Source organism: Coccinella septempunctata, chromosome 9 (genome assembly GCF_907165205.1).
Source record: "Coccinella septempunctata chromosome 9, icCocSept1.1, whole genome shotgun sequence".
Taxonomy (NCBI): domain Eukaryota; kingdom Metazoa; phylum Arthropoda; class Insecta; order Coleoptera; family Coccinellidae; genus Coccinella; species Coccinella septempunctata.
The window spans coordinates 18,596,868-18,623,464 of NC_058197.1; the positions used below are offsets into that span (position 1 = coordinate 18,596,868).

Here is a 26,597-nt window from a genome sequence, read left to right on the forward strand (position 1 = left end):
ATTTCGACAATTTAAATAATTTAGTGTTCTGTGGTTTGAAATATTGTTATGATCTGTGGTTCAGATTTGAAATCCAAATATCAAATCAAGATTTTTGATAAAATCGTTGCAAAAATCAGCCAATTCTCATAAAAGTAGATACAATTGGCCTCAATCAAATGTTTAGTAAATTCTCAAAGCTGCAGCTGCTGGAATCGTGAAAGTTATTCTTGTATCATCAATACCAAGATTTCACCGGAAATTTCAAAATGAACATTGTGATACTTTTAAAACATGTAATAAAACCCTGGAGTAATATTTTTTATTAGCAAAATACTTAGAAAGAATCTTGTCAATAGCAATTGTTTATCGATATACACTCAAGAAAAATTTAACGTGAAATATTGAAGACATCAAATTTTGTGGTTTTCATGAAAATATTTTGAAGTGTGATGTTTGACTGCTCATTCAATGATGTATTTTATGGTAATAAAATTTTAGAACGTATATTGTGTTTCAATTACCAACCTTACTCCTTTTATTCAGACGATTTGTGACTAATAGAAAGTTTGTTTACGTAATATTTCACTCATCTTTTCGCTTTTCTTGGTATATGTGTCCCACGACTTTTCTGAAATAACGAGCTAATAATCAACAAAAAGCAATTTACGGGTAACACCTATTTATTTTCACACTCACAATATAACAATCACTTGGAATGAGACTATCATGTTTGACCAGAAATCTTTTTGGCTTCTTCTTCAGCAACACTCAGTACCTGTTTGTGCTCAACCTCTGGCGCACTTTCCGTACTATAAGGAACTTGGCTATGCTCTGCAATTTAAAAAAAATTAATCGTTCAAAGATTTCCATCAGATGAAAATACAGATTTGTACTTGGGGAGAATCAAAAGAAACTATCTTGTTTTTACCAACAAGGATTCATGGAAGCTGGAACCAAATAAAAAGAATAAAAATCAACAAAATATTTATTGAGTAGAAACTTGTTACATGATAATCACAAATGTCACAATTCTTAGACGTTCCACTTATATTTGCGATATAAAATATATGAATTGGGCTTATAAGATACTGACAACGTCCCTAAACAAAAAACTAATCTAGATCAGACCGATGAATGATGAAAAATAGTCGACAATTCCACCTTCAAACTATTTATTCGAATAAGGCAACTCACTTATTTCTTACTTTTCAGTTTGTCTGCTTGCTCATCGAATTCTTTCTCAGAAATGTTCAGCATTAGACCGTTACCGTTGAGATAGACCTTATTTTGTGATGATGCGATCTGTAACACAAAATTGAAGGTTACGAGAAACCAACACAAATGATTGTTTCAGAATCTTCGCCTAAACTTAACCTAACAACATATCCCAGAGTACTCACCGTTCTAGAGATATTCTGGGCTGCTCTAATTTTTCTCAGCTTCAAATAACCAGGGTTTCTGCCTATTGCTTCTCCTAAGTACTCAAAATTAAGGAAAACTCTTGATTAATTCAAAAACAAGAAACAGATTTTTTAATACAGCTAAAAAGGATATCATTTTCGCAGCTTCTGCTTCTCCCTCAGCTTGCACGATTTTCTGTTGTCTTTCCTGCTTCGCTCTTTCTACTACAAAAGCAGCTCTTTGGGCTTCTTGTTGAGCGACCTGTTTAGCTTCAACAGCCGCTGTATATTCTTTACCAAATGACAACTCGGTGATTGAAACATCATCAAGGATTAGGTTGAAATCTTGTGCCCTTTCCACCAGTTCCCTTCTGACCAATAAAGAAACCTAAAGGGAAAGTTATACATCAGTTGCACAACGTAAATGTCACTTGGAAAACCGACCTGTTGACGTTGGGTTATGAGTTGGGCAGCATTGAACTTGGCCACGACGGATTTCAGCACCTCATTACAAATGGAAGGCAGGACTTTTTCATCATAATCTAAACCTAAGTTACGATAAACAATGGGTAATTTAGAAGCATCAGGTCTCGAAAGCACCCTAAGAGAAATATTAACCATTTGCAAGTCTTTCGAACCAGTTGGGGAAGAAATTTTCCTGGGCCTAGATCTGTGGAAATTCAAAAGGTTCAATTTATCGTTTTGAAATGAAATGCTCATAATTTTCATGAAAATTGCATCACCTTATATCATAGATGATTGGATATTCGAACCATGGTATCCTGAAATGCAATCCTTCGGTGTAAATTTCCTTTTGTATTCCGCCTATCCTGTTGAAAATGATGGCACGATGACCACCCTCAACTACAAATAAAAAGGTATATAGGATGAGAGATTCACTGGATTAAAATAAAAAAGCAATGAGGCGGTATCAAGGATATTAACCTGTGTACATAGCCTGGGAGATTCCATAGATGGCGGCTCCACCAACTGCTAACAATTTCACGCCAAGCCCTAGGCCAGGAGGACCTCCTTTGCCTAATTTATTTGCGAAATCGTTTAATTTGCTTTGGGCCATCTTATTTTAATTTTAATTCTAGAATAAGAACGGCAAAATCGTGCTCTCGGCGAGGGGAAAATCACAGAAGTTTTTGGCAGATGAACTATGATCGGACAATATAGCCAACAGCAATTTTCCACGACTTGTTTTCCCTAGAAGCCAGTGGCGGCTCGTCAATTCTTATATTGTATGCTTCACAATGAGAAATGAAAATGGTAACGAGGTCGCTCTTGAATTCTGACCAGAAGGAAACTTTTTTACCAGAGGGTCTTATACATAAAAAAAATTTCCACGAAATCCATTTCTCTCGATTGCAAGGTAATGACAAAGAGTTGGTTATTCTTTGGTAATGATTCCTTCGAATGCTTAACCCGCCACTGAATAGGTGATTTTCACTATTATTTTATTTTCGTGACAATTTTCTTCTATTTTACTGAAAAGCTAAAATTGAGGATAACGGAAATACTATTTTAAATATGTTTTAAGCAGAATTTTCCTAAAAAATTCACATCCCTGTGACCTTGAATGTAAAGTGAGGTTAATGGTTGATGGAAAAATTTGAAAAACGAGAAATGTGAGTTTTTCCAACTTTTGTAGAATGCTCTACACTCAAAAATGAATCCTTAACATCTTCTATAGAAGATATTTGCCAGTTCATAATTTATCTTGTTGAAATTACAGGATACACATTTGAAATAATTTAATTAAATCGCAAATTCCTTCTTACAGCTGATTACATCTTTTCATCATGGGTGATAAGTCTAAATCGCCTTATTCAGTAGAAGATATCAAAAAACTGTGTAAACCGCCATCTGAAGATACCAAGGTACAATGAATCTTAAGTTACGCAAAGTAAAAATTCGATGCCTAACTTTTTTTTAGGATTTCATAATGCAACAAACTATGCTCCGTATTAAAGATCCTAAAGTATCCATTCCTTTCTATACTGAAGTACTTGGAATGAGTTTACTCTGTAAACTGGACTTTCCAGCTATGTCTTTCTCTCTTTATTTTGTCGGCTATGAAGATGGGAAAGATACAGATGCAGAAATAGATTCGCCAGAAAGAGCAGAGTGGGCAATGAGTAAAAAAGCAACCATTGAATTAACACAGTAAGTTATATAAAAGGATTACAAAGAGAGCCATTCTTCTGACTGCTAAATTAATACTGTGGTAGTTAATGGATACTATTTGCTTTGCAGCAACTGGGGCACTGAGAATGATCCTGAGTTCCAGTATAATACTAAAAATACAGGATTTGGTAAGTTTCAATATAAAAGTACACAAATTTCATATCATTTTGTTTCAGAAATTTTATCGAATTTGTTCGTTGATATTTTGTATTTCCAGGCCATATAGGCATAATGGTACCGGATGTCTCTAAAGCTTGTGAAAGATTTGAAAAATACGGCGTGAATTTTATAAAGAAGCCAGATGATGGTAAAATGAAAGGAATCGCTTTTATAACGGACCCTGACGGATACTGGATTGAGATTTTGAATGATAAGGGTACCAAGAAAATTCTACAACAAATATCCTGAGTGATTGTGTATATTCTGAATAACTCAAGTGTAATTTGAAAAATAGATACGATTTGTTCATTAAACTGTTTAGTATCTATAAAACTCTACTGTAAACGAAAAGTGACTTACCTAACCTTAATCAATAACCAGGAAAACTGAAATCTGCATCATTTATTCAACAAAGGGGGCATTGAATGAACGATTCACTAATATAATAATAAATACATTATGATAAATCTTTGTAATTACTTTATATATTTTATATTTCCCTCCACCACTGGATAAGTCTTCACAACCACAGACATTTGATATGTTTCTGTGAGTTGTACGTTTGGACTACTACTGACTACTGCAACTACTATTAAAGAGGTTAATTTTTGACAATTGTCAAATCAAATGTAATTAATTTTATCAACAATTGGTGTATTCTAACTGCTTGTTCAATTAATGTGAAGAATTTTCAATAATCATGAGCGAAGAAACAAAAAAACTGTTGCAAGATATATTAACCAAAATACCTGGTCTTCACTGTATCCTCATAACTGATCGAGAAGGAGTCCCAGTTGTCAAAGTTTGTACAGAAAAAGCTCCTGAGGGTGCCATGCGATTTGGATTCATATCCACATTTGGGTTAGCGGTAGATCAAGGCAGCAAACTCGGCTTAGGAAGAACTTCCACTGTGATTTGTTACTACTCACAATACCAAGTAATCCAAATGAACAAACTGCCCCTTGTGCTAACCTTCATAGCTGGAAAAACTTGCAATACTGGTCATATAATGGCACTGGAAAACCGCCTAGAATCACTTATTTCTGAATTAAGCTTGGTGGTAGCAGATACATGAACTAGGTTAAAAAAAATTTATTGTAAATATACATATGGATTACAAGTAACAATAAAAATTTTTATATACTCAGTCTCTGTATAGGATTATCGGAAAATTATTTGTTATATGGTGGTCATTTTCGAATATGATGACAATGTTTATTTCAAACTCTGAAAAAAATGTGAATCATCAAATTGTATTGAAACGAAAATTGACCAGATAAAGAAATGTTCAATGTACACCTTACCTATTTTGAAATTATGTTCAACAAGTGTAGGACATGTGAACAATCTTGGAAATATCATGTAAATGGGAATTTTTGTATTAAGCGGGAGATCCCCATCACCTATTTGAATATTCTGTATTTCTGTGGCTACAATAAAATGAAAGAAAATTGATTTGGGCTACTGTATCACCTTGAATAAACATCTTGTGCAATTTAACTCACATTCTTTGGCAAAACCCTCAGCACAGCCGCAAGTTTCAACTCTTACTAGCTGGATCTCCAAAGAACGCAGAGGTACAGAACATTTCTTCAGTTCTAAATGACCCTTAAAAGGTCTCGAAATATTGCAGTAGGTTGAATCAAGTTTTCCAGCTAAGTGAAAGTCCGGTGCTCCTAATTTTTCAAATGAAAGGAATGATTCAAGCACAGATCCTCAAGAAATTAAAAATATTAAAAGAAATTCCAATGCTTCCCTAATAAAATCAATTTAACTTCACACTCCTAAGACTAACCTAAAGTATTACCAAGAATTGATTGAGGGGTCAAGTTGATCTCCACTCCTCTTGTTTCTCTCACAGAAGGAAGAATGCTATGTTTGCACTGAACCAGGAATTCTTGAGTTTTTTGTATATCCTTGGACAAAAACGACCTCTTCATATCACATCGCAGCGTATAACATATATTGACATAGACTCCATGGTAGGTTTCATACAAAGTTCGATTTGTTTTGGCCTTTAAGGGTATTTGAAACGGAATTTGAGTGATTCCTGCTGGTATTCGACTTCCACTACTTATTTCACATGTCGAATTCACAAGAATGATTGGCTGAAAAATAGTATATAATGTTTAGAGACTACAATTAATATTTTCATCAACTAGGTGATAATGAACCCTTCTTTTATGACTTCTAGTGATGGGGTTTCACTTCTTGTATACCTTATTGACCAACCTTCACAGAGTTATAGAATGCATCTATTATACCAGCGTTTCTCGAGCTTATCTGTAAGTTGACAGCTCCTTCCATAGTTAATATAATACCTTCGTGTTTTACATCGGTGGATGCTGATATTTGTATGATACCACTGACCAGTTCCTGAAACCTCAAAAGGTCAATGAAAAGTTGAAGAGACATATACTAATGATTTATGGACTCTCATATTTCTTTATTACCCCTTCGTAATAAATTTTGTCTGCTCTCTTCACAATTACATCTACCGATATAGACATTCTGAATTATTATTATTTAAACGAACGAACCAACAATAATGAAGAAATGTTTATTTTTGAAAGTGTTGAGGTTAGGTCGGGACGAAAACTCTATTGTTGCATTCGAACTATTCTCTCACTTCTCTGTGTTTGTAGGGTAGGTAGGTGGGTAGGCAACCTAACCTAACCTAACCTAACCTAACTAAAAAAGAACTTTTCCAACCTAGAAACTTTACTCTGGAAATTTAACTATAAGTTCTATCCATTATGAGGATTTTAGCAAGAAAATTTTGTTCGCTGAATACTCTGACAGCTGATCAGTTAAAGAATCATTTAAAAGCCTGTAAAGGCTTTGAAGGGGTTCTTAAAAATGTTAGTTGGACTTTGATACTGTTCTTTGATGAAATGGCATAATGCACTGATTTTTTCCTAATTTATTCAAACCGTTCATATTCAGACTTTCCACCCAACTCCCCTAAAATGAAATAACTCGAAATTTTTCCTGCAGTTGGATATAGTGAGTCTTGATAATGGTAAATGTGTCGCAGAGATGAAAATTAAAGAAGAGCACACGAATCCAATTGGTACCCTGCACGGTGGTTTAACAGCCACTCTTGTGGACGTTGTCTCGTCATATGGCTTAAGTTCGTTAGAGAAGGGCAATGTGGCTCATGTATCTGTTAATTTGAATGTGAGGTAAGTTTAGATTTTTTTCATAACGACTAACACCTAATAATATGCTCGAATAATCTTTGCAGATATCTGAAGGGAGGAAAATTAGGAAAAACGGTTGTGATTGAATCAGAAACTGTAAGGTGTGGAAAAACCCTTGCTTTTCTTGAAGTGATCCTCAAAGATAAGGAAACTGGAAATATATTGGCAAAGGGGGAGCATACCAAGTATTTACTGAATGCTTGATGAGGGAAGAAAGATACATTGGATAATAGGAAATGGTAGTATCATCACTGAAGTGCATGAGTAGGGGAAAAGTCACTTCGTTTATGAAACATTGGAAGTGGACAAGTGGATGAAAATGTTGATTTTTGAAACTGTTACTTAAAATATACAAATAAATGATTATTTATAATCAGTTGTGTACTCATTCACTCAATCACATGATCCCTGTTTAGTTTTTTTCCTATAAGTTGTCTGAAAACTAGAAGAATAAAAAAATCAGAGAAGGTGAAGTCACAGTCATGGAATTCATTAGGTTTCTGTTGAACCTGCTAATTACTAGGAAATTTTCTTTTTGAATCTTGGCATACAAAAATTGAAAAAAAGTCTCCCAATTTGCGTCAATTTTAGCCCAAGAATCTCAACAAAAAAATATCAGATGGTAGGCTACACACGTTACAACAACAGAGCGTGTCTGGTTTCTTATCAGAAATACTTCAAGATGATTTCCTATATATGTTTTCAATCCTAGAAATTTCCCCTGGTATTGGAAAAGTTTATGAGCAAAATGAATTAATGAAAATTGGTCCAAAATTGGAGGATATGTGTGAACTTCGTGGGTTTCAATCTACTGTTTCAAAACTTGAAATTAGGAGAATAAAGTTGAAGCATATTTTCGTGCTATATTCTACAACAGATCAGGTCTTCATCTGAATGAAATTTCCCGATCTATTTCACCCAGAGTCACTTTTCTAAGAGCTTTCAGCGCATCATTTGGAATTGATGGAAATAGTCCAATGCTACAACAAAGTTTTGGTGCATACGGTCCTGCACTTGTTTATTTAGAAATTGAAGGATTTGAATTAGTCGAAACGGAATGAATTCCTGATTCATCGGGCGGAAAACAACACTCCTCAACAATGCAATTGCAAATATATAATCAGATCGTTCGAAAATAGGGATAGCTATGCAAATTTGAGGTCAATCTGGGTGATAGTTCATGGTACACTGAAAAATTTTCATTTCCTATGCACCTTGAGATGTATATTTAGGACGATTTGTAGATATTTGTATGCTAAAGGCTTCAAGATTTATTTCCAATGTTATATGTATTAAACTGATGCTCTTCAGAAAAACTGACTTTTTTTTATTTATGAGTAGAGTTTTTCAGGTTGGAATAATGAGATTTAAAAAAATCGATGTATACATACATATTACAAGGAGAAACAATATTGGAAAAGTATGAAAGTTTACGGAAAACTGAAATTCTGAAAATTTATAAATCTCCTTCAATGAAATATATCTATTTGACCTTTATATACGTGCATAAATAACTGCTTGGCATCTTTTTTCCATGCTTTTCACTAAGTTTTTTAGAAAATCTTAGCGTTGAAGCTCACTGTGAATGATCCCAAACGTGCTCGATTGGATTTAGGTCAGGAGATCTTGGAGGAATGCTAAATGTCGACAAGCCTGGTTTTCTTTAGCAATAGTCACTTGGTGCATGCGGGATATATAAAGCATTGACATTATAATCCAGAAAAAAGACATTTTCGGCAATAGCTGTTATGATAACTTCATCAACATTTACCCTATTATTAATTTGCAAAACACTTGAAACGTCGCATTCAGAACTGAATTCAAGTTAGAGGTAGCTATGCTCCTTTTTATGATGAAAACCCCTGCCAGGTTTGTCATAAAAATAAAAATACCTTATTCCTCTTCTTGGGGCTCTACAAGCCACCGAGTGTATCTACCTATTCAAAGTAGCTGTTCATCAGTTACATATATGTACACGCAAAAGTCTATACCTCATGAATTTTCTCATTTCTCCCCTGTATCATTCGATTTTCATTGTATTCAAATCGATTCCACGAGCAGAAAAATGAAAAACCCGATTAGATATAAAAGGAAAATTTCAGATTTGAAATATTCATAAGTTTTTGTGACTGCGTTATGAAATAGCGTCATTAAAATTATTTGTGCGAGTTAAATTTTCGATCAGTTGTCGTTTCACCAGACGGCAACATTTTGTTTCGGAATTGCTCAAAGGTGAGACTGTTTTTCGAAAGATAATTAGCTAATTTTAATGTCGAAGATACCCACCTTCCAAAAACTATCTTCACGAATCGAAAAACACCAAGATTTCATCCCTAAATTTGTAACTTCTTGATCTAGTTTTATATCAGCGTGATTTTATTCTTTTTTTAATTTTTTTCTTCTAATTTTTAGGCTTAGAAATGGCAGAAAATATAGATAGTGATGTCCCAGAGAAAGAGATCAGTGATACGTCACTTTTAAATGGTAGATTTCTGGCCAACCCTCCAGAAGGTGAAGAAATTTGCATAACAGGTTAGTGAAAGTCCTTAATCTTCGGTTATTTTTCTTCTAACATCACTTTGTTGGACTGAAAGGTCGACCAGTTTATGGGATCATAAAATCAAAAGTGATTTTACTGAAAATTCCTTATAGTTCCCAATTCTTTTCATGAAAAATATGAACTGAAAAAGTTTTCTTTTGAATCAACATCGTGAAGATCGATTGATTCATTTTACTTACATTGGCCTGCATTAATTGAATTATTTTTTTTTAATAAAATCATGGTTTACATTCAACTTCTATCGAGGAATATTCAGTGTTATTGTGTGTTCATATATTGACGTCAGGTGCTTCTAAATTCTATTTGCATGCATAGCACAATGGAACAGAACGAACAGTATTAACAAATTTGGATTAAGAGATTCGATTGCATTTTTTTTTGGTTTGATGTTTTCGAGTCTCTTGTTGAATTATCTACTGAAATTTATATTGCAGCACTCTTGAATTTCAGGAGATCTGTGAAGATTGTTGTGAATTGATCAAAATAAAATGTTTGATAGCTTTCTGTATTCAGAATTCTGTACTTAAATAGTGAAACTTTAGCAAATATTCTCTTGAAATCTTCCTGAATAACAATCTTCATCCATCTATTTCCTCATTTTCTTTTGGTCCATGTTGACCTTTAACGATGTCTACAAAGTTTTGTTCTTGGTAGACCGTTCTTTTGCAGTGCACACCAGATGTTTTCTTACACAAATTTCCCGAAGAATTGGGAGATCCCCAACTAGATCAAAATCTAAGAGGATCTCTCTGGTAAACTTTGAAATTTTACAATATAACGAGTTATAGAAGTACATATACTTGCTGTAAATTTTGTTGCCTTGAAATTTTCAGGTTTGTCCGGCGTTTTTCCAAATTCGAGAGATGTGGAGCACTACAAGGATAATCTGATGCAGAAGATAGATATGATAGACGGGGACTTTCGTAGATGGCATCCCATCCATCCAGAAATACCTCAGAGAACTGGGAAGATCTACGATATTGGTAAATTCGACACTGGATTCTTCGGTGAGTTGAAAAAACACCTTTTTGTGGTACAGGACTATATACCAATACAATAAACAGTTTGATCAAGGCGATATTTCCTTTTTTGAAGGTATCCATCACAGGCAAGCAAACACGATGGATCCGATGGCCAGGATAATACTGGAGAAGACAGTAGAGGCCATCTTCGATGCTGGCCTACATCCCTCAGAACTTGAAGGTACCAAAACTGGAGTTTTCGTTGGAGTGTGCTTCGCAGAGAGTGAAAGGGAGATCTTTTTCGAGTTTCAAGAAACTCAAAATTTTGCAATGACTGGGTAAGTCTTCATCGTCCTCAAATTGCAACTTTTGTATTAATTATTTCCTTTTTATTCAAGCTGTATGAGATCTATGATGACCAACAGACTGAGCTACTTCTTGAAACTGAAGGGACCATCCATGGTAACTGATACCGCTTGTAGCAGCTCCTTGTACGCATTGGAGCACGCTTATAATGCCATGAGAAATGGTCTATGCGATATGGCTATTGTTGGGGGATCGAATTTGTGTCTACACCCTTTCGTATCTTTACAATTTGCCAGGTATTTCACGAATTTTCTATTTGGCCCTATTTGGTCCTCATAAAATAGTAGGATATCTGCAAAATGACCATCCCACCATTTGATGTCTTATCTTTTCATCCCTCAAATTTCTTCCTTCCTTAGGTTAGGAGTGCTGAGTGCAGATGGATGCTGTAAATCATTCGATAACGCCGGTAATGGCTACTGTCGTTCAGAAGCTATAAGTTGCGTCTTGTTGCAGAAATCCAAAGACGCCAGAAGAATTTACTCCACGGTAATCACTTCTTCTCTTTAATTCTGATTCTGGTACTACTAAATAGATTTACTCTTAGATTGTGCATGCCAAAACTGGCTGTGACGGTTACAAAGAGCAAGGAATCACGTATCCCTCTGGAGAAATGCAGAAAAAATTGCTGGAGGAGTTTTATTCTGAATGTGGTGTAGATCCTAGATCCCTCAGCTTTCTTGAAGCTCACGGTACAGGTACGTGTCAGTTCTGATGGAAAATGACCTCGATATCACCATTTCAATGGAGTCTATATTCCAAATTGCAATTTCCAGGTACCAAAGTTGGAGACCCGGAAGAACTGACAGCCATAGACGAAGTGTTCCGACCAACAGAAGAAAAACCTCTTCTGATAGGCTCTGTCAAGTCTAATATTGGCCATTCAGAGCCTGCTTCTGGTCTGTGTTCTGTCGCAAAGGTAGCTAAACTTTTTCTGTTGGCTGTTGGCATTTTGTGAACTGTGAAAATGCTTTCAGTGCATCATTGGTTTCGAAGAGGGAACTATTCCACCGAATCTACACTACACAACACCAAGGGAAGGAGTTAAGGCTCTTGAAGAAGGACGTATAAAGGTAGTATCGGAGAAAACGAGGTTTCCAGATGACAATGGTCTCATTGGTAAGTTCTGGCAGTACCACATGAACAACTTGCTTATCTTTCGTCTTCACGGACATTTTAAACCAAAGCTCTCGATTGTTCAGGATCTTTTAAGAAGGCATTGGTCGATTTGAACACCAAAGTCTCCTTGCTCAACATCTATCGAAAATTGCAGGTATAAACAGCTTCGGTTTTGGTGGTGGTAACTGCCACGTTCTCCTGAAACACAACACGAAATTGAAAAAGAATTCTGGACAGCCCTCAGACGACCTGCCAAGGTTGGTCTGTGTCAGTGGAAGGGTGCCTGAAGCCATAAAGGAGATAACTGAAGATATAGCTGCTAGGAAACTGGATGCCGAGTATATCCAACTGCTACACGAGATTTTCAAGTAGGTGCTCTTCGCCAACGCTTTCTAGGTTTTGAATTTCGTCTTTTCCAGGGAGGATATAGAGTGTCACAACCATCGAGGGTTCGCCATAGCATCCAAGAAGGAAATGTTGGAGACTTCTTCGCGTTGGTACGATGGAGAAAGGGTACCATTGGTCCTTGCACTGGGATACTTTGATAAGGACTGGAAGGTACTCGCTAAAGATCTCCTTGAGTTTCCAGTCTTTGCTCAGACAATTCAGAAGTGAGTTGAAACGCTTTCTCATGGAATTTTAAGGATTTTAAATGCGGAAATCTTTCTAGAATCGACAGTATTCTCTATAAGAGATCTATATCTATCCAGAAAATTCTGGAGAACTCTAAGAAACCCCAAAAATCCAGCGAGTACGTTTTGGAGGAGATTGTAGGAAATGTGGCCCTCCAAATAGGAATAACCAATCTCCTCAAACATATCAGAGTGGATGTTGACTTCGTGATTGGTTACGCCGTTGGGGAGATAGCCAGTGGATATTTCGACGACTGTTTGACCTTAGAAGAGGCTGTTTTGATGTCCTACTGTATCGGTTTACACTTGGGAAGAATTTCGAAACCTAGCAGCACTTTGGTCGTGAAAGGAAGGATCAAAGAGGTGAGAATGGTGTGGAGTGTTTGAGTAATGTTGTATGTTGATGTATGTCGTAGATGCTCAAAGAGATACCTGGGAACATTGAGATCATCTGGAGGAATTCTGAGGATATTGTTACGCTATCTGGAGATCCTGGTGAGTTGGAGAAGTTTGCTGTGGACTTGGAGAGACGGGGAGCTGAAATTTTGGCCAATTATGGCAGATCTGAAGTGACAGTCCATACCAATCGAATACGCGATGTCGGTAAGTACCTTTTCCACATGTTTATATGGAACTTAAGCCTTCCTGACTGAAATAAACGAATTTTAGAAGGAGAACTGCTGCGTAATTTGCTCGAAATTCTTCCCAAACCCAAACAGAGGAGCACCAAGTGGATATCAGCCTCCACTTCGAAGGTAGCGTCTGCTGACTACTTCGTAAAAGCCCTTCAATCTCAGATTTACCACCAAGAGCTAGACTGTCATTTTGGAAAGAAGCAGCTTGTGTTGGAAATTGGAAAGGGTGGGTTCTCGGAACTGCTCGACTTAACAGTGAAGGGAACCACAGAATCGATCAGTTTCGGTCAGGATATACAGGGTGATGGCGTGCTTAAGTTCTTGAAGGTGATTGGAAGGTGAGACTCCAGATGTACCTTGAGGAAGTGAAGAAAACGTATTGGTTTATTCAACTTTATTGTTTTCAGGATATACGAACGTGGTTTTAACCCTAAAATTCAGAATTTATACCCTGCTATCCAGTATCCAGTCAGTCGTGGCACACCAATGATCTCCCCTAGGATCAAGTGGGACCATTCACAAGATTGGCACGTGCTGATATACAAAGAGGCCCATTCTATGAAGAATGGAGAGAGATTGATGGGCATCAACCCTGCTGAAGAAGACTGGCAGTTTCTGAGTGGTCATGTGGTAGACGGTAAGCGATGAAGAAAAAAAACACCTCATAGACGAAAATGGACAAGCAGAGTTGCCTTTTCCAAATAAGTAGTTGGAGAAAGTTGATGTATTTATGGAATTACTCATTTGGGAAAGACAATCGGAGTGTTTTTCAATTTTCTGCCACCCCATCAACGAAACATCTTAGATTTGACTGGAAATACATTAAATCCTACTCATTTTTTCCTGGTATTACCAAATCTGTAAATAAAGTTTCGAAATATTGGTATCCAGGGTCTTTTTTCGACTCAAATCTGTGTTACACTCTAAAACATAATCAACAGAATTTTCCACAGGACTTAAGCTTCCTTTCATACTTGAATTTCTAGGTAGAAACCTATTTCCGGCTACTGGTTACCTCTACGTCATTTGGGACACCCTGTCCATGATCAACAGCATATCGGAGCTCGAAATGGTGGTGGTTTTTGAAGGAGTTCGTTTGAAAAGAGCCACTCCAGTCCACAAACAGTTTCTAGAGTTCGACGTGATGATACAGAGAAACAGCGGAAAATTTGAGGTGAGTAAAGAGAAGAAAAAAGATGATGGGGTAGGAAAGTTTGTCGAAAATCGATCTTGGTCTCCTTGGAAGTTAGTAAAAATTGATTATGGAGGTTGGGCTCGTTGGTAGTACGATTTTTTGGCGCATATAGGGTTATGATTTGTTTATAGATTATAGAGGGTGGAGTGGATATAGTCAGTGGTACTGTACGTTCTGTGCCTAACGATGAGAAGGTCGATTTTGCCAACATCATGATACCGATGGATCCTGACGAGTGCATTTTGAAAACGAAAGATGTCTACAAGGAACTCAGACTCAGAGGTTATAACTACAAGTAAGTGAAAAACTTCGATTCTTAATCGAAAAGTATTCTGTACACTGATACATATTCTGAAAGAGCAACTCTTCTTGTTTAAAATCTGAGAACTTCATCCATTTCGGCGCAACTGTTCGGTCTTGAGGAAGTTTTAACTGAACCCAACCCAACTTTTTGGGAATTTTTCGAAGGTCATCTTTCGAGTGATTTATCTTCAAGGAAAATAATTGTAGATCTAAACGTGATACATATTCTGAAAGAGCAACTCTTCTAGTAATAAATTTGAGAATTTCATCCATTTCGGTATCGCCGTTCGGTCTTGAGGAAGTTTTAACTGAACCTAAGCCCAACTTTTTGGGAATTTTTCGAAGGTCATCTTTCGAGTGATTTATCTTCAAGGAAAATAATTGTAGATCTAAACGTGATACATATTCTGAAAGAGCAACTCTTTTTATAATAAATCTCAAGATTTCATCCATTTCGGCGCAACCGTTCGGTCTTGAGGAAGTTTTAACTGAACCTAAGCCCAACTTTTTGGGAATTTTTCGAAGGTCATTTTCGAGTGATTTATCTTCAAGGAAAATAGATGTAGATCTAAACGTGATACATATTCTGAAAGAGCAACTCTTCTAGTAATAAATTTGAGAATTTCATCCATTTCGGTACCGCCGTTCGGTCTTGAGGAAGTTTTAACTGAACCTAACCCAACTTTTTGGGAATTTTTCGAAGGTCATTTTTCGAGTGATTTATCTTCGAGGAAAATAATTGTAGATCTAAACGTGATACATATTCTGAAAGAGCAACTCTTCTTGTTTAAAATCTGAGAACTCCATCCATTTCGGCGCAACCGTTCGGTCTTGAGGTAGCTTTAACTTACTGAACCCAACTTTTTAGGAAATTTTCAAAGGTCATCTTTGGAGTAATTTATCTTCCAAAAAACTTATCGTAGATTCAAATGTGATACATATTCTGAAAGAGCAACTCTTCAAGTAATAAATCTGAGAATTTCATTCATTTCGGCACAACCGTTCGGTCTTGAGGGAGTTTCAACTGAGCCCATCTTTTTGGGAATTTTTCGAATAAGGCATATATATCTTTTGACTCGCGTATCTCCCAAATAAATCATGATAGATATAAATGTGATACATATTCTAATAGAGCACCTCTTCTAGTCAACAAAGAGTATGACCCTTCGTTATAAATCTCGAAATTTCATCGAGCTTGTTGATTACATGCAACCAACAATATGAATACAAAGCCAGCGGTTACTCGCCTGACCTATCGTTAAAGTCTCCTGAGGTCTCGAGCGTTTTATACGTTTATTCCCGAATCTTTCATCCGATCTCCGTGATTTTTTCAGGGGAGCCTTCAGGGGTATCCAGGAGGTGAACTGCGACGCCACCAGGGGTTTCGTGAAGTGGGAAGGAAACTGGGTCACTTTTATGGACAACATGATGCAGTTGAGGATACTACAGTTGGATACAAGACTTTTGTACGTCCCTACAGGTATCGAGAAGATGATCATCGATCCAAAACGTCATCTAGAATACGTCGAGAGTTTCGGGGAGAATCCGATACTTCCAGTTTATATTTCAAAGGATTCTGGAGTGATCAAGTTAGTTTACAAGATTACTACTAGGACAAAATTCAACATTGCTTAATTTTCAGATGTGGCGGTATAGAGATAAGGGGATTGAAGGCCAGCTCCATACCCAGGAGGAAACAAAGAAGTGCACCTGTCCTGGAAAAGTACCAGTTTGTGCCCAACCGAGCCAAACTAACCATCGAAGAGTCTCTGAGGGTGAACATGCAGCTAGGTTTGGAGAATTTCTTCGGTATAAAGGTGGGAACACTGGGTTGAAACAATCAATGCATGTGTACAACCAAATCTTTCATTTTCCAGTTGAAAATTGTAGAAGTACTGGATGAAGCGACCAAAGAAGACAGCGAACCTCTAGGTCCAAAGATATACGACGTATACGCTGACCTCCCTTTGATACAGGTCAATATTTCAGTTTTCACCAAAGAAACACTGGAACTTTCTAACGTTACCGTGGAAAATAAGGAGTTGAGGAAAGAGAGCGACTGTCATTTGGTCGTTGGTACCAAAATACTCCAGAGGGCCATGGTAAGTTCATGGTCAACCTCAAAAAACGCACCCTACTTCCAATTCTCTTCCAGTTGATGCAGCAAGCCTTCTCAGCCCTCAAAGAGAGAGCCTTCGTGTTATCCCGCGAAGATTTGGACTTTGATCCATCCAGCATGGCTTCCGAAGACCTGGCAGCAGTGGACATACTGACCATCCACGATGTGGGTACCGAGAAATTGGTTTATTTCCGCAAGACTTTGGAGACGAAAGAGAGGACAATCATCAAGGTCTCAGAGAAGGACGAGGAGTTCAGATGGCTACCATCCCTTCAGTCTGCACTGAAGAACGACAAACACGTGCTCGTCTATGCCCAAAACGAACCTCTGAACGGTCTTATGGGGCTCTTTAACTGTGCCAGGAGAGAACCTGGAGGTAATCCATCATCTACACTCAGTCTTTAACTCGTACCAATATTTCAACAGTAGAAATAACAGTAAGACTCACCCTGTTTGGTATATTAACGAATTCACTTGCGGTGGGGTTCAACAGGGGTCTGTTCTTGTCCCCATAATATTATATTTTAGTGATAAATACACTTACATCCTTCTCTCAACATGAAATTGCTGCCTTAAGATGAAAAACTTCGATGTTTAATCGTCCGTAGGCAACAACATTGTCTGCGTATTGATCTACGGGGAAGAAGCACCACCATTTGACCCCGAGCATCCCTTCTACAAGGAACAGCTGAGCAGACACATGGCCATCAATATTTACAAAGATGGCGCTTGGGGTACTTACCGTCATTTCTCCTTGAGTGACGTGGAGCAGATCGATTGCGAGCACAGTTTCGTATGTTCAATGACCAGAGGGGACATGTCAAGTCTGAGGTGGTTACAGGGAGAGCTTAATTCAAAGGTTCAGCTACCTCCCGAGAAGACTCTCATCAATGTGAGTATTGTACCCTTCATTTACGTCGTTTTTTGAAGACTACAACATGCAAACTTTGCTTTGGACAATTTTCACTTGGTATATGTTGGTCTCACATCATTCTCTTTAAGATTTACTACGCAGCCCTGAACTTCAGGGACGTAATGACCACATCTGGTCGTATAAACTCTGACGTCATCACCATGGATCGTACCCTTCAAGAATGTGTTGAAGGCTTCGAGTTTTCTGGTAGGGACTCAAGGTGAGCCTATCCTCTTGGTCTTCCTTCAGTCTCATCATCGATAATTGCTCAATGTTTTCAGTGGGAAGAGGGTCATGGGGATGGTTGTTCGGGGAGCTTTGTCTACAATGATAGCAGCGGACAACTACCTCCTGATGGACGTGCCCGATTGTTGGTCTTTAGAAGAGGCTGCTACCTTGCCAGTAGTCTACGGAACCATAATTCATGCTTTGAAAGGGGTGGGTAAAATGAAGAACGGTGAAACAGTGCTGATCCATTCAGGAACTGGTGGAGTTGGCCAAGCAGCCATCAACTTTGCCTTGTGCTTCGGTTGTAACGTTTTCACGACTGTTGGTACCCCAGAGAAGAAGAAGTTGTTGAAGGAATTGTTCCCACAACTTAAAGGTGTTGTTAAACCTTGCTTATTGGTGGCGTCAGTCTTAATTTCCTTGATTTTCAGAAAGCCATATAGGAAACTCAAGGGATACCAGCTTCGAGAAGATGGTCAAGCAACGAACTGGAGGTCGTGGTGTTGATATAGTGTTGAATTCCCTGGCGGAGGACAAGCAACAAGCTTCGATACGATGCTTGGCCAAAGGGGGACGATTCCTAGAAATCGGAAAATTTGACTTGGCCAGCAACAATTCGCTGTGTCTGAAGATGTTGGAGAGGAACTGCTCCTTCCACGGTATCATGTTGGATCAATTCTTCACGGCTCATCCATCCAGGAAGAAAATGTTCGGGGAAATACTCACCAAGGGTACGTATGCCTTTCTGCAGCTTTAAAAGTGCCTTGTACCATCAACATCAGGGTTGATTGGCAAATTTCAGCTTCCTAGTGACTCAGAGAATACAAAAATTGACTTTTAGGTATAGCAGATGGCTCAATAAAACCCCTTCAAACCACAGTATTCAAAATGAACGAAGTCGAACAAGCTTTTCGACATATGGCTTCTGGAAAGCATACAGGAAAAGTGTTGATCAAAATACAAGATGAGGAAAACCAGAAGGATGCCATACCACCTGTGATTCACACCAAAGCTAAACCAAGGTGATCTTAAAACAATAAACTAATATCCTATAATAATAATTCTGTTATTATGTTGCTTTGTAGGTTCACTTGCGAGGCAGATAAGGCGTATGTTATCACAGGAGGTCTTGGTGGTTTTGGTCTGGAACTCGCCGATTGGTTGATCATGAGAGGGGCGAAAAGGATATTGCTGACTTCGAGAACTGGAGTGCAAAATGGATATCAGGAATATAGGTTGAAGTGAGTTACCTACGTCTATAAATGCTCAAAACACCATCTTCTCCTGTTTCTTGTTCTCCAAACGTTAATTTCAGGACTTGGAAAACCTATGGCGCAACCATCAAGATCTCAACAGCTGATATAACCACCAAGGAGGGATGCGACCAACTGATAACAGAAGCGAAGCAACTAGGACCGATAGAAAGCATTTTTAATCTTGCTGTCGTACTGAGGGATGCCCTGTTGGAAAACCAGAGCCCAGAGGGTTTCAGGATCTCTTTTGGTCCTAAATCAGTGGCTACGAAGCATCTGGATGAAATAACGAGGCTGCGATGTCCTGAGTTGAGGTAAGAAACCTTGTTCATAACGTTTTCCTGAGTATTCTTGATGATCTCTTCATTTAAGGGACTTCGTGGTGTTTTCATCGGTTTCCTGTGGAAGAGGCAACGCTGGTCAGACGAACTACGGAATGGCTAACTCGATAATGGAGAGGATATGCGAGAAGAGAAGAAAAGAAGGCTATCCAGCCCTTGCAATACAATGGGGAGCTGTTGGAGATGTGAGCACATCTTCCCCGATACTTTCTTTAGTTCTGGAGTACCTACTGGCTTTAATCTTTCGTATGTTGGATTTCAGGTTGGCTTAGTGGCGGAAATGATGGAAGAGCAAACTGAAATGGAGATTGGTGGTACGTTGCAGCAGAGGATAACCAGTTGTTTGCAAGTGATGGACACCTTCTTGAGGCAGAAAGAGGCGAGCGTAGTGGCGAGCATGTTGGTAGCTGAAAAAAGAAGTGGCAGTGGTGGAGCTGATAATATAGTGGATGCTGTAGCAAATATTCTAGGTATTTCTTTTGTACAACGTTGTACTTCAATACAGAACCTTCCTGAAGACTTCCAACAACTATTTCAATTGCAGGCATAAAGAAACAGAGTGTATCTCCCCACGCCACACTATCAGAACTAGGAATGGACTCTATGACAGCTGTCGAAATCAAACAGGTGTTGGAGAGGGAATTCGAGGTTTTCCTCACAGCTCAAGACATAAGAAGCATGACATTCGCCAGGTACATATCGAATTTTACGATCTGGCGTTGCTTCATAATCTTTTTCCAGACTACAAGAAATCCAGGAGACCAAGGAGAAGGACAAGGAATCTGGAAAGGTGACCCAGCGGCTGCCCAGAGGTTTCGAGCTCATTTTGCGTTACCTGGGAGACGAGAACACCTCGACCATCCCAGTATTGAGGCTTCCCAGCCTCGTGGAAGACGATCCCGAAGACGTGCCTTACATCTTCTGTTTCCCAGGTATTGAAGGTTTCGCGACATCCTTAAAACCTCTGGTGGCTAACATCAAGGCCAAGATTATAGGGATACAGTTCTGTTATAAGAATCCCACCAATAGCTACAAGGATCTGGCGAGGGAATCCGAAGAGGTGAATTGAACACTCTTGGTTTACGATTTTATTTATTGATTCCGTGTTATTTTCAGCAAATTTTGAAGTACGTCAGCATCAGTGATCCAGTGCACATGATAACCTACTCCTGGGGAACCATTATAGCCCTTGAAACCATGTCTTCTTTGGAGAAGAAAGGGTACAAGGGTACCATCACCTGTATAGATGGAGCCCCCGATATGCTTGCAGAAATGTGCAAGCAAGAGATGAAGACTGGGTCAGAAGCTGAGTTCGAAACAATAATTCTGTGCCATCTGATGGCCATGTATCTTCCTTATGACATAATCTTGAAGAATAGGGTAAGAATGGTCAAGAAAACTTCCAACGATAGTAAGTGAGTACGAAACCTTTGAAATCATATTGTTCTCCAGGAAAAGATCTACCGGTGTGGTACCTTCGACGAGAGGCTGCTGGTAGCCCATAAGATTTCAGCCCATGACGCTACGCACTCACCGCAGTACCAGAAGAAGGTGGCGGTTGGATTCCATACAAGGCTGAAGGAGCTAAGGACGTATGAGCCAGATTACCCCAAGATTATGTCGGCTGTCAGACTCTTCAAGCCTTCTACCTTGAGCGTTCAGAATTTCGCGGAAGATTACAATCTTTCAAGGTTAGTAACATGGCGTCGCTTTGTGAGGTTAGGTAGTTGACTAAACAGTTGTCGATTTGTCTGAATTTTTCTTCGGCTCTTTAAATTCGTGTTGTTTATTTCAGACTGTGCGCTAATCTAGTGGAAGTAAGACTTTTCGAGGGCAACCATATAACGATATTAGATAATCCATCTGTAGCTGAGGCCATAAACGAAATTTTGGGTCTGACCCCGAAGACTCCAGAAATTACTGTTCAAACCAAAGACCCTAGTGAGGTGTAGCCAAAATAGAAAAATTGTTTGAGACTTAATAAATAATATAAAGAATTCTTGGCTTTTATTCACCTCTAATATACGAGGTATTTAGGATCTACAAAACTGGAAAGGCTCAATTCTTATGATCACCTACAAGAAAATAAAAGAACGAAAGTTTTTCGAATAAAACACAATTTTGTGTTGATGTGGTGTTTTGAATTGTGAGGAACACATAGAATTCACAACAAATACTCAAATCTACAGTGTGTCAAGATATTTCACTGGGTGTAAAAGATCATTTCTGCTTTCTGCTTCTTTCTTGTACGTTCACTCCTTTATACTTCTGAATACATAGTTATTATCGTATAAATTGTTTTGAGAATCTGAAAATTGAACTGAATTAAAGGAGATATGTTTCCATTTGGCTGTTTTGTTGAAATCTTGTGTTTACAGCGTTCACTGAAGTGTTCCTAAGAACTAAGATCTCGTCAAGGCCATATGTCAATGAGATTGTCCTTTTTTTAGGTCTTAGTTCTTAGGAACTCCGCGTGAACTCATACCTTGAGACATATTCCCAGATGGACAACACCAATAGGTCCAATTTTCAAACCCAAGGGTCTTTGTGACCTGAGCATGATCATGAGGATCAGACGTTGACTCTTGACATTTTCACAGTACCAGTTGCTCATGTAGATAGCATTCGAGATAGATTGGCTCTGGAAAACAACGAATTTATTTTTTTATTTGATGGATACTTTACGTCCTTTTCAAACATATGAATAACTCACCTCATCAATGAGAATTTGTCCATACCAATACAGAATGAACAACTGGAAAAGAAGAAAGGCAACGCAGCCGAAATATAATAAATTATTCAAACTAACAATGTTCCTCTGGAAAACCAATGGTTAGTAATGAGAAAGATAACATTGTACATCGACTTCACTCACGATGATGATGAAAATGAAACCAGCAATCTGCAGAGCTCGCAGCAGAAAATCGCAAAAGAAGAAATAGGTCATCATGTTGTTCAAATTTTTATGTTTCCTGCAAAACACACAGGATATAGTTGAGTAGAGAAAAGGTCATAAGAAGTATCATCAGAATTCGAAAGCATTCGACAATATAACCTAATTCAAATCAACCATACCTCAGCCAACCCAAACTAACCTAATCTAATTCAACCATACCTTAGCTAACCTGGGCTGATTTAACCTTAGCTCAGCTGAACTAAATTAACTAAAAGTTAGCTTGCCTAACCTAAATTACCTATACCTCAGCTTCTCCAAACTAACTTTCTAATTTACCCATACCTTAGCTTACCCAATCTAAATTAACTTAGCTTACCTTAGCTTAGCTTCACTTTTTACCACTTAAACCCAATCTAGTCATATCTTAGCTTATAGGTATAAGCTGAATTAAGCGTACCTTAGTTAACCTTACCTTATATAACCATACCTTAGCTCACCTAACCCTCCATAGCCATACCTTAGCTTGAGTTACCCAACCTAAATTAAACATACTTAGCCTCACCTGGGTTTACGTTATTTCAGCTCAATCAACATAACAAAACAAGATGCAAGAATAGAATGAGGGATCAGAGCAAACCTACTCAATTATATTCTGGTGATCCAATATACATTCAACCATCAAATCGTAAAATCCATAGTTTGGACGTCCAGTCAAAAATTTGTTCGGATTCCTGAGAACGAATTTTAGCATTCTGATTCTGAATATGAGGTGTACCATTGGATAGATTATCATGAAGTCGACAGTGACATTCACGCCCCCTACTACTGTCACCATAAGGGCGTAAAATAGGTTGGCGACCACATAATGCTCCTCAGCATCGAGTGGAATCCAAACTTTGATCATGATCGGTCTGGTTTGTTCACTGTTTGATTTGTACCTGTATATGAGCAAGTTGGAAGAGGTAAACTTGGGTTTCGAAGGGTGGTAGAGATACTGGTACCTCAAAATGAAGAAAGCGGCCATTATATATGAGGCCACAATGTTGAATAGCAACGTTAGAGCGTAATTTTTCAAGATTGGCGTCTGTTTCTTGGCTGACCTTCGATATTCCTTCTGCAAAGGGTCTGGTGCATTTTTGACCATATAGTCCTCGTATTCGAATATCTCCTTAACCAAATTCTGATATTTACAACTTTTCGTGATACCAATCTTCAGGATGGTAGTGCACATGCATAGACAACTACCTAGATCGAAGGCGAAATATTGGATCTCTTTGTTGTAGGACAAGAGTCCCAAGAAGAAGCACAACAGTAAAAAGATGAAATATAGATGTAACAGCCGGCTGTAAAAGGTGAAAATTCTGTTTTTTTCGTATCTGAAACAGCCGCTCAATAGGAGCATACGTCGAAACAAGTTTGATAGTTCAGTTCTTGGCATTTTTAAGTCAGAAACTGAGATATGGATATCAAATTCTTCTACACTTCTCTTTCAAATGACTATCTAATTATCGATGTGGAAAAAGAACTCGGAGGAAATTATAGAGAGTGCCTAATGATGGTACGAATTTTTTTATCTAATCCCCAGTGGCGTTTCTACCCTGTTTGGAAGCAGCAAGAGTAGCACAGTATTTTACAGGAAGGATGAAGGTAATGGGTATCCAGGAGTTACAGTAATTTTCACGAAGATCCAGATACTGTTTAGGCATAGAGTATCAAAGTTCAGAAGGAACTTTCTCTTGCTTATTCTGCCTTCATGTTCTGGTAGGCCTATTGGCCTATCTGGTTCTTCTGAATCCTGATGAGTACCTACCTAATAGGAAAATTCAGACCAAAAACCTTTCGAGGAATTTCAAATGATAAAACCATAGGTGGACGATGTGAAAACAACTCACTGAATGGTATTTTCATGTTCCAAGACGCACTGCAACATCACTCGAAAGTCATCATATTCTCCGCGAAATTTCTCTGGATGTTGGAGGACATGCTTGAGCAGTTTGATCCTGAATATCAGATTGAGGACTGGGTAGAGGATCGTGAAGTCCGATGTGATGTTGAGACCACCGGCAACGATAACCATCAAGCCACACAAGAAATTCGCAGCTATGTAGTGTTTCTCTGGATCCAGGGGCAACCAGATCTTGATCATGATAGGCCTGCTGTGATCGCTGTCCGGCCTGTACCTATTTTCGAAAGGTTGAAAGATGGTTAAACTTTTATGGTGGACTCGTGAAAACCTGAAAGTACCTGAGAATGAAGAAACCAGCTATGAAAATCGCTGCAACTATGTTGAAGACGAAGGTTAGAGCGTAGTATCTCAGAATTGGCGTTTGTCTATTGGCTGAACTATAATATTTCTTCTTCAATGATTTTGGTGCCAGGTTGGTCATGTACTCCTCGTATTCGAAGATATCTCTTATGAGACTCTGATACTTCTTGCATCTGGTAATGACAATTTTGAGAACGATGGTACCCAAGGCCAGACAAGATCCTAAATTGAAAGCAAAGTCGTCTATCTCCGTTTTGTTGGTTGGTAGACCCATACTGAAACAGAAGAGTACGAAGGCGAAGTTCATATGCAACAGGTTTGTGTAAACGGTGAACATCTTGGTTTTTTCCATCTTGAAACAACCACCCAAAAGCAGCATCTTCTGGAATATGGACGACAGCTCAGTAGCATCCTCGTTTACGCGTCTTGTCATCTTGAAAACTGTTTGTTGTGTCTATTTCAGTTGTCGGTGGATTTAATTATTCAGTGCAGGAGTGATTGAGGAAATTACACACAATGGGAAGCGTCTGGTTTAGTGTGAATATTCGCGCGTTGTGGTTTATCAGTGTTGACTCGATTCAAGGGTAGTCTATGGTCACATTTGTTTGTCGTCAGCTTTAGAGTTGTCATGTTTGGAATATGCTGTCAAGTTTGGAGTTGTTGTCAAGTTTGGAGTTGTCAGGTTTGGATTTATTGTCAAGTTTGTTGTTGTTGCAAGGTTTCTAGTTGTCATGTTTGGAATTATTGTCAAGATTGGAGTTGTCAAGTTAGGAGTTGTCAAGTTAGGAGTTGTCAAAATAGGAGTTATCAAGTTCGAAGTTATTGTCAAGTTTGTTATTGTTGCAAGGTTTCTCGTTGTCACGTTTGGAATTATTGTCAAGTTAGGAGTTGTCAAGATTGGAGTTATTGTCAAGTTTAGTGTTGTTGCAAGGTTTGGAGTTGTCATATTTGGAATTATTGTTATGTTCGGAGTTGTTTGTCATGTTTGGAGTTTTGGAATACGGTACTTGGGCAACTTCTAGGTACGATTTGAGGAGAAATATCACGTTAATTTGCTGATCAGGTGTTGATTCTGAGAACTGACATCCTGTGGAAAACCATCACTCTGGAAAATGGTGGACAACCTTTCCTTGTTATTTGTTATATGTATTTTCGTGGTGCCAGATTATATTATTTTCAAAAGATAAGTCATTATACTTCAAGTATTGACCAGTCTATGCTGCGCCACTGGTGGAATCTATTTATTTTATCAATTCACAGCGGAATTGGAAGAAATTATTGTAGAGATAAGTGTTTATTTGTTGAATATTTGATTTGATTTCAAGGCAATCATTATAGACTCTGGCGAAAAGATGTGAATAGTTGAGATTTATAAATGGTTATACAAATTATCAGTACTACTGCTTCTGCAATGAGATGATGTAAAAATCTAGCAATAAAACTAGATTCTTCTTCGAGCTTCGAAGTGTAAAACTTGATGAGCTTGAAAAGAAACATTGAGTAATAACCAATTCTTCACTACCAACTCCAAATCTTTGGCAAGGTGCCAAACATTTGGCATGGAGATTTAGGTTCTCGAAAACGTTATTGTTCGCAATTGTTCTGAAATCAGGGAGATATCTCTTGGTGTTTCATCATGGGAATGGCATTTTTTCCAAAACTGCGAATTTCCAATATGCGATATGCCTTGTTGATCGTATTTGAATAGAATCGATTGAAGTTTTTACTTTGAATTCCTCTGTGATCCACACATTACCAAAGAGTAACAACTCTGAACTATGCCATCAATGTTGTTCACTGATAAAAGCAAAGAACATCATATGTTTTGGTTCACTTTCTTCAACATATAATGACCTCTCATGTTTGTAATTC

General features: G+C 38.2%; 7 protein-coding genes across 11 annotated transcripts; 4 read left to right on the forward strand and 3 right to left on the reverse strand.

Moving 5' to 3' along the window:
* Positions 1 to 279: 279 nt before the first annotated feature.
* On the reverse strand, positions 280 to 2,544 carry LOC123319750 (prohibitin-2). Of its 2 annotated transcripts, XM_044906662.1 has the most exons (8): positions 2,328 to 2,544; positions 2,126 to 2,246; positions 1,827 to 2,052; positions 1,537 to 1,770; positions 1,383 to 1,460; positions 1,188 to 1,284; positions 679 to 813; positions 280 to 610 (listed from the first exon to the last, which is right to left on the reverse strand). In XM_044906662.1, exons 1-7 carry the CDS (start codon positions 2,458 to 2,460, stop codon positions 707 to 709), a joined length of 996 nt encoding a protein of 331 aa, XP_044762597.1. In that variant the 5' UTR covers positions 2,461 to 2,544; the 3' UTR covers positions 280 to 610; positions 679 to 706. The 2 variants fall into 2 exon arrangements, with proteins under 2 accessions (XP_044762597.1, XP_044762598.1); XM_044906663.1 differs by lacking the exon at positions 280 to 610 and having other exon boundaries at positions 645 to 813.
* A 316-nt stretch (positions 2,545 to 2,860) lies between these two features.
* On the forward strand, positions 2,861 to 4,201 carry LOC123319753 (lactoylglutathione lyase). Its single transcript, XM_044906667.1, has 5 exons — positions 2,861 to 3,016; positions 3,172 to 3,268; positions 3,325 to 3,554; positions 3,645 to 3,703; positions 3,793 to 4,201. Exons 2-5 carry the CDS (start codon positions 3,191 to 3,193, stop codon positions 3,981 to 3,983), a joined length of 558 nt encoding a protein of 185 aa, XP_044762602.1. The 5' UTR covers positions 2,861 to 3,016; positions 3,172 to 3,190; the 3' UTR covers positions 3,984 to 4,201.
* Positions 4,202 to 4,316: 115 nt separating this feature from the next.
* LOC123319756 (ragulator complex protein LAMTOR3-A) lies at positions 4,317 to 4,881 on the forward strand. The gene has a single exon (XM_044906672.1). It carries the CDS (start codon positions 4,435 to 4,437, stop codon positions 4,807 to 4,809), a length of 375 nt encoding a protein of 124 aa, XP_044762607.1. The 5' UTR covers positions 4,317 to 4,434; the 3' UTR covers positions 4,810 to 4,881.
* On the reverse strand, positions 4,812 to 6,349 carry LOC123319755 (vacuolar protein sorting-associated protein 26C). Of its 3 annotated transcripts, XM_044906670.1 has the most exons (6): positions 6,188 to 6,349; positions 5,967 to 6,110; positions 5,530 to 5,842; positions 5,240 to 5,410; positions 5,039 to 5,164; positions 4,812 to 4,961 (listed from the first exon to the last, which is right to left on the reverse strand). In XM_044906670.1, exons 1-6 carry the CDS (start codon positions 6,242 to 6,244, stop codon positions 4,879 to 4,881), a joined length of 894 nt encoding a protein of 297 aa, XP_044762605.1. In that variant the 5' UTR covers positions 6,245 to 6,349; the 3' UTR covers positions 4,812 to 4,878. The 3 variants fall into 3 exon arrangements, with proteins under 3 accessions (XP_044762605.1, XP_044762606.1, XP_044762604.1); XM_044906671.1 differs by having other exon boundaries at positions 4,812 to 5,164; positions 5,542 to 5,842; XM_044906669.1 differs by having other exon boundaries at positions 4,812 to 5,164.
* A 52-nt stretch (positions 6,350 to 6,401) lies between these two features.
* Positions 6,402 to 7,310, forward strand: LOC123320166 (acyl-coenzyme A thioesterase 13-like). Its single transcript, XM_044907369.1, has 3 exons — positions 6,402 to 6,595; positions 6,732 to 6,919; positions 6,982 to 7,310. The coding sequence occupies exons 1-3, from the start codon at positions 6,491 to 6,493 to the stop codon at positions 7,139 to 7,141; spliced, it is 453 nt and encodes a 150-aa protein (XP_044763304.1). The 5' UTR covers positions 6,402 to 6,490; the 3' UTR covers positions 7,142 to 7,310.
* Positions 7,311 to 9,042: 1,732 nt separating this feature from the next.
* LOC123321139 (fatty acid synthase-like) lies at positions 9,043 to 21,560 on the forward strand. The gene is made up of 35 exons (XM_044908643.1): positions 9,043 to 9,169; positions 9,350 to 9,469; positions 10,331 to 10,504; positions 10,593 to 10,797; positions 10,858 to 11,061; positions 11,185 to 11,314; positions 11,373 to 11,523; positions 11,602 to 11,744; positions 11,803 to 11,944; positions 12,099 to 12,312; positions 12,364 to 12,555; positions 12,615 to 12,939; positions 12,993 to 13,179; positions 13,246 to 13,549; positions 13,619 to 13,848; positions 14,198 to 14,385; positions 14,538 to 14,701; positions 16,044 to 16,298; positions 16,352 to 16,526; positions 16,587 to 16,811; positions 16,865 to 17,204; positions 17,437 to 17,720; positions 17,831 to 17,961; positions 18,023 to 18,345; positions 18,401 to 18,700; positions 18,811 to 18,991; positions 19,055 to 19,210; positions 19,285 to 19,536; positions 19,595 to 19,748; positions 19,826 to 20,033; positions 20,108 to 20,255; positions 20,305 to 20,623; positions 20,680 to 20,943; positions 21,016 to 21,254; positions 21,359 to 21,560. Exons 2-35 carry the CDS (start codon positions 9,358 to 9,360, stop codon positions 21,513 to 21,515), a joined length of 7,176 nt encoding a protein of 2,391 aa, XP_044764578.1. The 5' UTR covers positions 9,043 to 9,169; positions 9,350 to 9,357; the 3' UTR covers positions 21,516 to 21,560.
* Positions 21,561 to 21,613: 53 nt separating this feature from the next.
* LOC123319744 lies at positions 21,614 to 25,445 on the reverse strand. Of its 2 annotated transcripts, XM_044906652.1 has the most exons (8): positions 24,704 to 25,441; positions 24,352 to 24,639; positions 23,461 to 23,802; positions 23,101 to 23,397; positions 22,439 to 22,535; positions 22,277 to 22,381; positions 22,049 to 22,204; positions 21,614 to 21,871 (listed from the first exon to the last, which is right to left on the reverse strand). In XM_044906652.1, exons 1-8 carry the CDS (start codon positions 25,156 to 25,158, stop codon positions 21,824 to 21,826), a joined length of 1,788 nt encoding a protein of 595 aa, XP_044762587.1. In that variant the 5' UTR covers positions 25,159 to 25,441; the 3' UTR covers positions 21,614 to 21,823. The 2 variants fall into 2 exon arrangements, with proteins under 2 accessions (XP_044762587.1, XP_044762586.1); XM_044906651.1 differs by having other exon boundaries at positions 23,101 to 23,802; positions 24,704 to 25,445.
* Between the last annotated feature and the right edge of the window lie 1,152 nt (positions 25,446 to 26,597).

Coding starts and splice junctions, on each gene's coding strand:
- LOC123320166 (XM_044907369.1), top strand. CDS start 6,491: ATGAGGATTTTAGCAAGAAAATTTTGTTCGCTGAATACTCTGACAGCT. Junction 6,596..6,731: donor TTGAAGGGGTTCTTAAAAAT/GTTAGTTGGACT, acceptor TTTTTCCTGCAG/TTGGATATAGTGAGTCTTGA. Junction 6,920..6,981: donor TCTGTTAATTTGAATGTGAG/GTAAGTTTAGAT, acceptor TAATCTTTGCAG/ATATCTGAAGGGAGGAAAAT.
- LOC123321139 (XM_044908643.1), top strand. CDS start 9,358: ATGGCAGAAAATATAGATAGTGATGTCCCAGAGAAAGAGATCAGTGAT. Junction 12,313..12,363: donor CTGCTACACGAGATTTTCAA/GTAGGTGCTCTT, acceptor CGTCTTTTCCAG/GGAGGATATAGAGTGTCACA. Junction 14,386..14,537: donor GAAACAGCGGAAAATTTGAG/GTGAGTAAAGAG, acceptor ATTTGTTTATAG/ATTATAGAGGGTGGAGTGGA.
- LOC123319750 (XM_044906662.1), bottom strand. CDS start 2,460: ATGGCCCAAAGCAAATTAAACGATTTCGCAAATAAATTAGGCAAAGGA. Junction 2,053..2,125: donor CCAATCATCTATGATATAAG/GTGATGCAATTT, acceptor GAATTTCCACAG/ATCTAGGCCCAGGAAAATTT. Junction 1,285..1,382: donor CCCAGAATATCTCTAGAACG/GTGAGTACTCTG, acceptor TTTGTGTTACAG/ATCGCATCATCACAAAATAA.
- LOC123319755 (XM_044906669.1), bottom strand. CDS start 6,244: ATGTCTATATCGGTAGATGTAATTGTGAAGAGAGCAGACAAAATTTAT. Junction 6,111..6,187: donor ACAAAATTTATTACGAAGGG/GTAATAAAGAAA, acceptor TTGAGGTTTCAG/GAACTGGTCAGTGGTATCAT. Junction 5,843..5,966: donor CATTCTATAACTCTGTGAAG/GTTGGTCAATAA, acceptor ACTATTTTTCAG/CCAATCATTCTTGTGAATTC.
- LOC123319753 (XM_044906667.1), top strand. CDS start 3,191: ATGGGTGATAAGTCTAAATCGCCTTATTCAGTAGAAGATATCAAAAAA. Junction 3,269..3,324: donor CGCCATCTGAAGATACCAAG/GTACAATGAATC, acceptor ACTTTTTTTTAG/GATTTCATAATGCAACAAAC. Junction 3,704..3,792: donor TACTAAAAATACAGGATTTG/GTAAGTTTCAAT, acceptor TTGTATTTCCAG/GCCATATAGGCATAATGGTA.
- LOC123319756 (XM_044906672.1), top strand. CDS start 4,435: ATGAGCGAAGAAACAAAAAAACTGTTGCAAGATATATTAACCAAAATA.
- LOC123319744 (XM_044906651.1), bottom strand. CDS start 25,158: ATGACAAGACGCGTAAACGAGGATGCTACTGAGCTGTCGTCCATATTC. Junction 23,803..24,351: donor GAACATGAAAATACCATTCA/GTGAGTTGTTTT, acceptor CACCTTTTACAG/CCGGCTGTTACATCTATATT. Junction 22,536..23,100: donor GATCACCAGAATATAATTGA/GTAGGTTTGCTC, acceptor TGTGTTTTGCAG/GAAACATAAAAATTTGAACA.